Below are 11,406 nucleotides of genomic sequence, written 5' to 3'. Positions count from 1 at the left end.
CGGTGCCCGGGGCCCGCTCCGGGGCAGCGGGCCGGGCCGGGAGGGGAGCGCTCCGGGGCACGTGTGAGGCCGCGCACGGAGTGTCCGCACCAGGGCCGCGGCGCCGGCGGGCATGAACACGGCGCTGCTTGCCGGGCCCTTCCCCCGTGGTCATGGCGCTGGGGCTCCCGCAGGGCAGGGGCCCTGCAGCAGCATGCGAGCGCCTGGGACAGGACGAGCCCTCGGCAGTATCCGGGCCGGCTCCGTCCTCTTGTGTCCAGAGCGGTGCAGGGCCCCGTAACTTGGGGTGTTTCGGCCAGGCCTGCTCTGGCCATCCGACCCCGTGCCCCAGCACCACAGGGTTTTCCTCCCTCTTGTACAAGAGCGAGGAAGCAGCAGCACGGATGTACTCATGAGCGCACACCAACAACCTGCCTCTGGCGCTGCCGCTCTGAGGAGTTCAGGGGTCGCAGTTCAGACGGTCGGTTTAGGCTTTAGACTTTGTGAGGCGGGACTAGCGTTCAGTGCTGCAACAACACTAATGCTTTGTCTCTGACGATATACGTTTTAAGTTGTGATGGCTGTCCTTTGTGAAACAGCCAATACATAATCTTCAAACATGATGTTGCAGGTGTTGAATACTTGAATACATAACAATATAGTTAACACAGTGACTCAAACAGTCAGTGTTGGGCTTGAGAGTACAGATAAACCAATAATTAAAGCTGAGATGATGACATTTTCTTTTTGAATAGAACTAATACAATATTTTGATGTACCACAGGTAGATTTTTCCATAACCTTATGGAGAAAAAGGACTTTGAAGCATGGCTTGATAACATTTCTGTTGCATTTCTTTCTCTGACGGACTTGCAGAAAAATGAAACTCTGGATCACCTGATTAGCTTGAGTGGAGCAGTCCAGCTCAGGCACCTCTCCAATAACCTAGAGATCCTTCTCAAGAGGGACTTCCTCAAACTTCTTCCGCTGGAACTCAGTTTTTATTTGCTAAAATGGCTCGATCCTCAGACCTTACTCACATGTTGCCTCGTCTCTAAGCAGTGGAATAAGGTTATAAGTGCCTGTACAGAGGTGTGGCAGACAGCTTGTAAGAATTTGGGCTGGCAGATAGATGACTCTGTTCAGGACCCTCTGCACTGGAAGAAGGTTTACTTGAAGGCTATTTTAAGGATGAAGCAACTGAAGGACCATGAAGCCTTTGAGACCTCCTCTTTAATTGGACATAGTGCCAGAGTATATGCACTTTACTATAAAGATGGACTTCTTTGTACAGGTAGGAACCCCTGGATATTTTATGACGCTTAAGTATTTCTCATTTTCCCCATCTTGCTGTTTACTTCATAGGAGTTATGATGTGCTTTATCAACTTAACACCAATAGTGTTGTTTTAAGTAAGTTTCTTAAAGGTATCCACAATGATCATGGAGGCATCTCTATGTTCACTGGTCCCTTCAGTAAAAAGAGCAAGGAGATTTAAAGTCCTTGTAATTATGTTCAACAAGAGGGTAAAACTAACAGAACTCCATATAGTGCTTGGAAATGGCAAGTGCATTCAGGAATACAAAAATGCTGTTTTGCCCCACAGAAAGGGAATGCTCTCCACATTCGGGTGCCTTGCTCAAGTTAACCACTTGGTATCTATAACATACAGTCACCATAAAGGGGGCGGGGTGGAGGATGGTCTGCTTCACACAGTGGAACATAGCAAACTGTTATGATGTGCGTTATGTCTGTAGGCCAGTGCAGTCCTCTGTGTACCTTAAATGTCTGTTTGAAGGCTTATAAACTACTTACTGTGACTGCTTGCCTGTATCGCTCCCTGGTGGTGCTGCCTGCCCCTTCCGTCATAAAGACGGCAGCCACAAAACGATGGAATTTAGCAAAAGCATCTCAGAATGTCAGGCTGCATTTCTATCGAATGATCAGAAACAATTCCTATTGTGTTTGTTCCTATATTAAATACATAACTACAAGAGTGAAGAGTAAGGAGGTTAACATTTTCTGCTAGGGCATGCAGCAAAGAAATTTTCCCAGCAGCAATTCAGGAGCCCATCACTATAATTGTCACTTACTCTTTAATGTTATGAACCATAACAAGTGTGACACTAGTCAAATAAGTTGGGAGGACTGACCATACTCCTGGGTTTGATCAGTACATTAAAATTGCCACAGTAGCTTTGGTTCTCTTCTCTGGACTAGTCTTTCACTTCCTTAGCCAGCAGGACTAAAAGTGATGAAGAGGAGCACATTGTTTTCCTCTGAAGCAATTAGTGTTGAAAACAGGTGTAGTAGGCTTTGTTTGGCTCTCCAAAACAGGTAGGTCAGCAGATAGTGTAGGTTGGTTGTGAGGTATTTTTGGAGAAGACGGGGAGGGAATTGGAATTGGCAGGTGAAAAGGAAGGAGCTAGGCTAACTACCATTCCCATCTTCCTTTTCAAAAGGATTGGATGCCTCTTTCCTATTTGAAGTGGAACTAAAAGTCCTAGCTGCTTCAGAGCGCAACAAAGTCTGGGGCTTTCCAAAGCTGTGCCTGTTCAATCAGTCTATGCAATTCCAGAACATCCCTGTGCAGTTCCAGAAGATATTGGCATATAGGAGGGTTTGCTCTCAACTGGGACAGGAGTTTCTGGAAGTTGTGTTAAAGAAGTGGATGTAGGATGCTGGGAGGCCAGGCACCCAGCACCCAAACCGAAAACAACATTTACTCTCCCACTTGGGCAAGGTAGAGCACCTACTTACTTGGTCAAAACCATGACATGTAAGATGTAACTGGGTGAAACCCAGTATTATACTGGGGAAGAGATGCCAGTTCCATGCTGCCCCCTAGCCTGTTCTTTCAAATTCTAGGTTCAGATGACTTGTCTGCAAAGCTGTGGGACGTGAGCACAGGGCAGTGCATATATGGCATCCAGACACACACTTGTGCTGCGGTGAAGTTTGATGAACAAAAGCTTGTGACAGGATCCTTTGATAACACGGTAGCCTGTTGGGAATGGAGCTCAGGGGCCAAGACGCAGCACTTCAGAGGGCACACGGGTGCAGGTATGTCAAGCTCTCCAACTGAAGTCCACCAGTCAAATTAGGTTTGAAGCCAAGTTTTCACCTAGAGTCTTAGTCCATTGCATACTGAGCCCTTTATTTCTGCTCTAAGCCTGTTTATTCAGTATTGTGGATGGCTTTCCATCTTGGCTCTTTTGTGGTAAAACACAGCCAAAATAGACTTGGAAATAGGGATGCTGCTCTGGCACCTCTCCTTGGCAAGGTCGAGGCTTAGCCATGCTGGGCCATAGGCATGATGCACCTTGTGCTGTTCTAGCAAGATGACTAAATAGCTAGTGTCTACTCCAGCAGTGGAAACCCAGCATGACAGGCAGCATGTTCCACCATAAGCTCCATATGTCACAGCATGGAGTAGGTTCTGTGGGAGAGCCAGCATTTTTTTTATATCAAATCCTTTTTGCTTGTAGTTTTTAGTGTGGATTACAATGATGAACTTGATATCCTGGTCAGTGGCTCAGCAGATTTCACTGTGAAAGTATGGGCCTTATCAACAGGAACGTGCCTGAATACACTTACTGGACACACAGAATGGGTCACAAAGGTAGGCTTGGATTGATTTTAACAGTATTTTGGAAAGCATTTGTGAAACAAGTTTGTTACATACCTGTACCGTGTCTCAAGCATTATGCTTTTATAGAGGTATGTGGACTGTTAGTAGCCCTGCAGAGAAGAGATAGCATAAGGTTTGTGGGTTATGGTCCATCAAAGAACACTGATATTATAAAATAAGTGTTCAGCAGAAGAGGCAGTTGCACAGCTATACTGGACCCTTCCCCCCACCTTCCCCTTAAACATGCAGTTCCTACTGCAGAGTGAATAGAATGATGCTATGTTTCAGGGTTTGGTACAAAGAACAAATGCAAGGTAGTGAATCCAAGCCACTTTTAAAGTGCAAGTATAACAAAAGAGCCAGTGATCTTATTTAGTGCAGCTTTTCCGTGACTGGCACACCAAAAAAATACAAAGGAAAGTGAACACAATGCCCTCAAATGGGGATACAGAAATGCCAAACTCTGTCCTTTGCTGTTCAAGGGGTTTCTGGGCTGATGTCTAATGTAAGTGGAATGTCTGGCACAGTGAGTTGTTTGCGGTGGGAACAGGAATAGTGTGGTGTTCAGTTTCTGTGTCTTGACTAATGGTACATACACCTACACTGCCGTCACAAAGGTTTCTGCTGTGCAGGGTAGATGCAAACTAGCTTTAAATCTAATTCCGCTGCCTGGTGTTGATAGAAGTCTAACTGCAGTAGCACAGAGCTCAGTCTAGGCTAACTTACGCTGCCAAGAAGTTAGCGCGTTTCTACACTATGCTGCACTTACTGCTGTGACTGCAGTATGAGCATACCCTAAGTGTTTTTTTAAGAGCACTTGCTCTCCAAAGCAACAAGTGACATACCAAGTAACTGAAAACCTGAAATATATACAGGAGAAATTTAAGACTAGATTTGGGTAGGTAATTTGCCATCAAAATACCTGTTGTATGAATTTTAGTCCCATTTAATTTTTTTTTTCAATTGTAGGTGGTTTTGCAGAAATGCAAGGTCAAATCTCTCATGCATAGTCCAGGGGATTATATTCTTCTGAGTGCAGATAAATATGAAATCAAGGTATGTACTTTGTCTAAATGCATATCATGACAAATGGGCATAGAATGCTTTATACACCTACTATACATCTACTGGAGCTGGTAAAGCACACTGACTTCCTTATACGCTCTGTATACTATGCAAACACATATACAAGACAAATGCCTCTAGTGGCTGACAGATGTTTTTCTTCACACATTTGGACCAAAATAAATGACTAGTACTGGGATGGCTGGGCTTGCTTGAGTGGCAGCCCTGGTATGCAGCAAGGCAAAAGAGCAAGCACAGGCAGTGGTTGCCCAGTGTCCGTACTCCCTCAAGCAAAGGACATATGCAAGCATTTATGGGAGGTGGAGGGCTCTAAGTAGTCTGAAGTTGCACAGTGTTCATCTGCTTATTGGAACTACTACTGCAATACAAAAATTAAATGGCTAAGACAGATTTTTGATGAAAAACATGTTGCTCATGTTCGTTTTATCTGAACACAAAGGGGCAATATAAATAAAATCCTCTGACATTAAAAAAAACTTCAGCAAGACATACTGTATCAGAATTGCAGAGCAAGTCCCTCTGAAAATAAGAAAAATCTGAAATGACTTAGTTAATAACACTGTCCTGATGATCATGAGGATCTGCTGTTAGCCAAAGAGCCACAACTTACCCATACCTCTGTTTGAATTGTGATAGCACACAGCACTTCAAAAGACAAATACTACAGTATTTGTACCATGCTTGATAGAGATAGATGACACCTGTGTTGCCATATTCCTGATGTCAGGAAAGACTGATTCAAGGCATTTGGTGAAATACAAATGCCACAGACTTTGATAACATTTTCCATTAACTGAAGAGCCAATTGATCAGTCTCACAGTACTTCGTACTGTCTAGTCAGAAGCTTTAGTTCCAGAGGATAATTCTGAAAATATGTATAGCTAGTCTAAATTCACTAACTGTTCCTGGTTCAGAATGTCCACTTTATCAGTATGGGCCAAGTGATCCCTGCATTTATGTTTGTGCAACAACTCACAAGTTGTGTCCTTTGCAGTCTGACACACTGTTTTGTTTTTGATTTGTAGATTTGGCCTATTGGAAGAGAAATAAATTGCAAATGCTTAAAAACCCTGTCAGTGTCTGAAGATCGCAGCATTTCACTGCAGCCCCGACTGCACTTTGATGGCAAATACATCGTGTGCAGTTCAGCTCTAGGATTGTACCAATGGGACTTTGCCAGCTATGATATTCTCAGGTAAAAGTTTCAGTTTGAGACAAACATGTACATGAAGTTTAGTATTGAAAGACAGCAAGCAAGAGTACCTGTATAGCTTTTGAGATCCACCTAATACCTTATACATCAGCTACATAACTAACAACCCTCGTGAAAGTCCTTTAAATGTGCACTTTTAGTTAAACTAGGATAAAACCTGCTAAGCTGAAGTTGGTGTTGCTACATAAATATATTGTTAGTTTTTGTCTTGGCACCAGGACTCTATTACCCTTTCACACCTTGAATAGTTTTTCAACCTAAATCACTTAGTTTAGTTGTGAAAAAAAGATTTGGTAGCTGACACAAGTTCACATGGGAAAGAACAGTAGTATTTTGTTGGTTTGTAGTGACTCACCTGGCCATATTAAGGAGTCCTTTAGTAGTATAAGAATGTATAGAGACTGTCCCCTTCTGCTGGCATTCCTGAACCTGAGACCTTATTGCAGGCCCCTAAGCATCTGTGGAATAATATAGTAAGCTTCTGCCAGCTGTGGGTGGTGGTCAGACAGCAGGGTAGGGTTTTATTTGGACCCTGTTCTCAACTGAATGTTCAGACCCAGAGCAGTGTCTGCAGCCAGAATCAAAGCTTCCCAAGAACAGGCCTTTGCTGTAGGAATAACACCACCACCTATCAGCCAGCGGTTTAACCCCCCAAAAGTGACTCCACCTTGAAGCAAAGGGAGAACAGGGGCCTATAGGTTCAGTGTATATAATCTTGGGTGTTTAGTAACAAGTAAGGAGTAACTTTACTTTGAACCACCTGCCACTTTAGGTGGTTCATGTTGACACTCCAAACTAAACATTTGTTACAGGTGAGCTGTATTTTTGCCCATGGCATTATGTTCTCAGGTTTGACTTTTCCAAGATAGCAATGTAATCATGCGATAAGTCTATGCTGTGCTTTTCTTCCTTATTTCAAATACAAGTACTCCGAGTAGTTCGTGCCCTTTAATCTGAATGACAGTTGAGCCATGGCAACTTCAGATTACATAATAGATTTTCTGGATGGATAGTAGACTTCCAGCAAGATGTAATTTGGATTTATCCTAAGTTCTAAATTTGGACACTAATACTGTGCATCCACCTAGAAAATCAATGTGAGAACATAAGAAATGCCATACGGGGTCAGACTAGTTTGTTTAGATCAGGGGTTGGCAGCCCACAGTCCATGGAACATTTGGATCCCACTAACAGATGTGTGACTTTGTCAGCATTTGGTGGTAGGTGATCTCCCTTGGACATGGGAGACGAATGCCAGCTGCAGCATGGTTCTAGTACCTGCCTGCCTTGCTGTGACCTGGGATGGATCATTCTGGCCTGTAGACAGAAAAGGTTGCCTACCCCTGCTTTAGAGGTTTTCGTTTCCTTTTTTACACTTGTATGTAGGAAGTGCAGTTTCATGCAAGGCAGGCTTGCTAATGTACAATGAGATAAATGCTTGTTTTTCCCTCCCCAGGGTTATCAAGCCTCCTGACTTTGCAAATGTGTCCTTGCTGGGCTTTGGAGAGATATTTGCCCTGCTGTTTGATAACAGCTACCTGTATATAATGGATTTGAGGACAGAAAAACTGATTAGCCGCTGGCCTCTGCCAGAATATCGAAAGTCAAAGAGAGGTTCCAGCTTCTTGGCTGGTGAAATCTCCTGGCTAAATGGACTAGATGGTCAAAATGACATGGGCCTGGTTTTTGCCACCAGTATGCCAGACCACAGTATTCATTTGGTATTATGGAAAGAACATGGCTGAAAAGATGGCATATGCCAGGATCTTCATGAATCCTTGAACTATCAGCAGTTTGTCCATGACAGAAGACTTTGCATGAACCAAAGTTGCACACCTAACGGTATCATCATGCAATGCACAATCATTTACCTTTTTATTTTTAGGGCATTTTTCAAGGGTTTTTTTGACATAATGCAACACAGCATGCTAGCAATATTCACCACTGAATTTTGTCTGTAGTCATGTTTAAGTATCTATATTTGGGCTCTGAAGTATAGGATGATAAAGGTTAAAAATCACTCAAATCTATCGATCAGGTCTATAGTACTTGCTCGCAGACTTCTGCCCTATTTTTGGATAAAACAAAGGAGATGATGTTATCTTAGCACTCTAGTCTTGTGTATGCAACAGCAAAGGCTGGTTGGCAGTGCACAACCACACAGTTCCCTCAAGTGAAACCAAAATGGCCCTTTGGATATTAGCGTCTTGGTTATATTGACTTTTCCTTATCAGAGCTTTAAACCATGACTCCGTGGAATCAAGAAATGAGGTGGAGTTTTTTAAGCATTGTTAGATTACTTTTGGATGACACCAGCAGCCTCTCTGAGGCTGTGTGAAGGTGATACTCCTATCCCTGGGTCAGACTGAGCCACCTTCTCAGTTATTATTTGACCTAATAGTTGCCAGATGTGAACTGGAGAATTTGTGACTGGTGTCTTGCACTTCTCTTGTTGAGGTCAAGTTGGGACAGAAGCAAACAGTCTTTCTGTGGACACTTAAGTTGATAGCACAATGTGAATAAAACCATCTTGCTGGTTTAATGTTTGTGCCGTTGTACTACTACTGAATGAACATGCTGGGCAATGTCTTGGTCTTCTTTCAGAGACTGAAACATGGAATGCTTGCATAACTCTAGAAGTCCACCCTGCATGGCTTTATCAGCAATGCACTGTTAATGCTTTTCCACAGTCTGAGGGTCAAAGCACAGTGTGCTCCAGGGACTTTTTTTTTTTTCTTAACGGAAGGGAACAAGGTCACCCTTAACCCATAGACTACTAAACCTGAACTCCTACATTGAGCAGATGGTATCCAAAAATTATCTTCCCTTGCAAAGTAATGGTCATATGTTAACCTGTTCCAACTAGATTGAAAAGTGGGAGCCAAACTCTGATACCATGGACATAAGCCCTTGAAAAAGGAGTTTTAAAACTTAAAGGGTGGAATTGGCAATTGTAGTTTGATATGACCAGCTTCACTAGACTTGACCAAGCTAGAGAGAAGATTAAGTAAATATTTAATAGCAGGCATCCATCACAAGTACTATCACTGTACCTGACTTGTATTTAAAAACTGTATCCATCACAACATGACTCACTTTAGAAGTGCATTTTTACTTTTGAAAAATAAAGTTGCCCCCTAGTGTCTATTTTTACACAACTTCTAAATATAAGGTTGCTTGAAGATTGACTCTGTATTTTATTTAAGACATTCAGTATTCCCCATTATCTTAACATGATGACCGCTCCCTACCCTGGGGTTGTGGACAAGGAATGAGCTACAGATTCTAGGAAGTATTCTTGTACAAAAACATCAGTAGACATTAGGCATTTAAGTTATCAAAGTGTTCCATAACTAAAAGATTCTTAAGCGGGGGGGACACCAGAGATGCATCCAATGGATTGTTTTACAGGCAGCTTGCAACTGCCACTCAAGCTAGGAAAGTCTCCATTTAGCTTTTGGCTCAGTCACCTTTAGATAAGTGGCAGGGGAGGCAGAGTCAAACATACGTACAAGGAAAAGTCTGGGTATAGTTGAATTTTAAAAGGTTTGTCTGCCAGGTAGAGGGATTTATCATGCAGTTCAACTTGGAAGTAAAGCAGCAACAAAATAGAACTTACCCAGTTTACAACGAACAAGACCTAGTATCCAGTTCATGTCTGATTCTGGCAAATAAAAGAACAGTTCAAGTTGAAAGGATTCAAGATTGTGGAAAATTACGTGATAAGCAGTTAAGAGCCTCTGCTTTCTTCCAGCTAAGAACAGTCTTCACTCTGCTAACGTGAGCCTCCTCCCTTATCAGCCTTTATACCTGAAAAGCATTTAAAAATCAACCTTTTCCTCTCAGGTAATTCAGAGCAGCTATGGATGGCCACCCTGAAAGGCTGCCTTCTAACTTTCAGATTAGATCCCCCTCCACACCGTCATCCACAGCCTATTTTTTTATTGCTTATTCAAACAAAGTGAACTATTTTTAGTGTAACGAAACATAGCTACCAGCATTTGTACAAATGCTGCTGTTTTGCAAGAATAAACATGGGCTTTGTTACTTTCACACTTCTCTTAATTTTTTACTCTATTTTGATATGAAAAATCAAATTTAGATATTGTTTCCTCAGGTTTTTAAATGCAAACTAGGAATTATTTGCCAGCACAGATTTCAGTAGCTAAATTACTATAGTTATAATTCAACCCATCTGCTTGAAAATGTTTGGAAAGTTTACATGATAATCAGTTTACCCAAATTTATAACTGTGTCCTGGAAACAAGTCCAGCTTTGGTGTTTCCAGAACAGCGTTCATTCCTTGTGCCTGATTTCAGTGTCATCAACTGGCTGCCACTCTACTGCAAAGCGTTTAAGTAAAAAGAAATGCCAGGTCTTGCAAGTGCATTGCTTTCTCTGCTTGCTTCCTTAGCTTCTATGATCTGAGCCTTACCTGCAGAGTTCCTTCTTTTATTGCCAGGGTGGCTGCTATTTAAGCCTGGGTGTAGTAATCAAATGTAAAGGAACATTTGTCCATACTGAGCACCACAAGTTCCATCCATTTGCTCTTTAGCCATCACAGATAGATAGTTGCAGATTTGTCATGATGGAGCTATAAGTGTTATGTCCCAATTCAGGACCTTTCAACAGCTGCAAACTTTTATTTCTATGTGCAGCTGCAAGCGTATGGAGAAGACCATGTCTGCCTCTTCCTCACTATACCAAGTGTCTTAGTATTTATCACATTAGAGAACTCATTGAAATATTCTTTACTATGGTTTCATATTTTATTGTATATTGTAAACAGTTACCACAAATTCAGTTCATGGTTAAAATGCATTTGCTTATACCTGGTATGTTCAGGGACTGTTCTGGCAGATCTGCATGGAAATCTTTACATGTAGTTATCTGTTATCATGGTGGTTCCTACCTGTCCCCTAGGGATCTATCAACTTTTCTACCATAGCTCTAGTGTTGCCCTAAAACACAGTTTGCAGTAGCACATTGTTAACATTCAAGATTAAGGAGGAGTTGTATTTCCAGAGGGTCGTATCCCGAATCAGCGGTTCTCTGCGAAGCTTCCCTTGAAGCGGTACCCGGCAGTGGTAAACAAGGGCGATGTCCAAAGGAACGTTGACACTGCCAGCGTAGGCCCTCAGGACGGAGTGGACTGAAGTCTGAATCACCTTCCTTGGATCAACTATCATTTTCCTAGGGTTGATGACATCTTTTCGGTCAGGCTCCCTGTGGATATGCTGCAGGATGTTCACTCCGGGCACTGCACCCCACGACGAAGTGTTGATCTTGCCCGTGGAGGTGGCAGTGAACACGGTGTTGGGGAAGATGTGATTCTCAAAGAGGAAAACACCAGTGTCTGGATTCTGCTCCTGAAGACTCCTCATCATGGTTTTCCAATCCGGGTGCTTTGCGGGCAGAATAATTTCATCGATATCATTGAGCAGCACAAACCTGCTCCGGTACATGTTGCGATACACACAGTCATTGAGAGCGGTG

General features: G+C 42.7%; 1 protein-coding gene across 1 annotated transcript; it reads left to right on the top strand.

Annotated features, from left to right (window-relative positions):
- Window positions 1-681: 681 nt before the first annotated feature.
- On the top strand, window positions 682-9,092 carry FBXW2 (F-box and WD repeat domain containing 2). The gene is made up of 6 exons (XM_019541068.1): window positions 682-1,273; window positions 2,848-3,042; window positions 3,468-3,601; window positions 4,580-4,666; window positions 5,723-5,892; window positions 7,367-9,092. Exons 1-6 carry the CDS (start codon window positions 784-786, stop codon window positions 7,653-7,655), a joined length of 1,365 nt encoding a protein of 454 aa, XP_019396613.1. The 5' UTR covers window positions 682-783; the 3' UTR covers window positions 7,656-9,092.
- The last annotated feature ends 2,314 nt before the right edge of the window (window positions 9,093-11,406 follow it).

This window comes from Crocodylus porosus, unplaced genomic scaffold, assembly GCF_001723895.1.
Source record: "Crocodylus porosus isolate Cpor-Errol unplaced genomic scaffold, CroPor_comp1, whole genome shotgun sequence".
Taxonomy (NCBI): domain Eukaryota; kingdom Metazoa; phylum Chordata; order Crocodylia; family Crocodylidae; genus Crocodylus; species Crocodylus porosus.
This window is presented reverse-complemented; position numbering and strand designations above follow the sequence as displayed.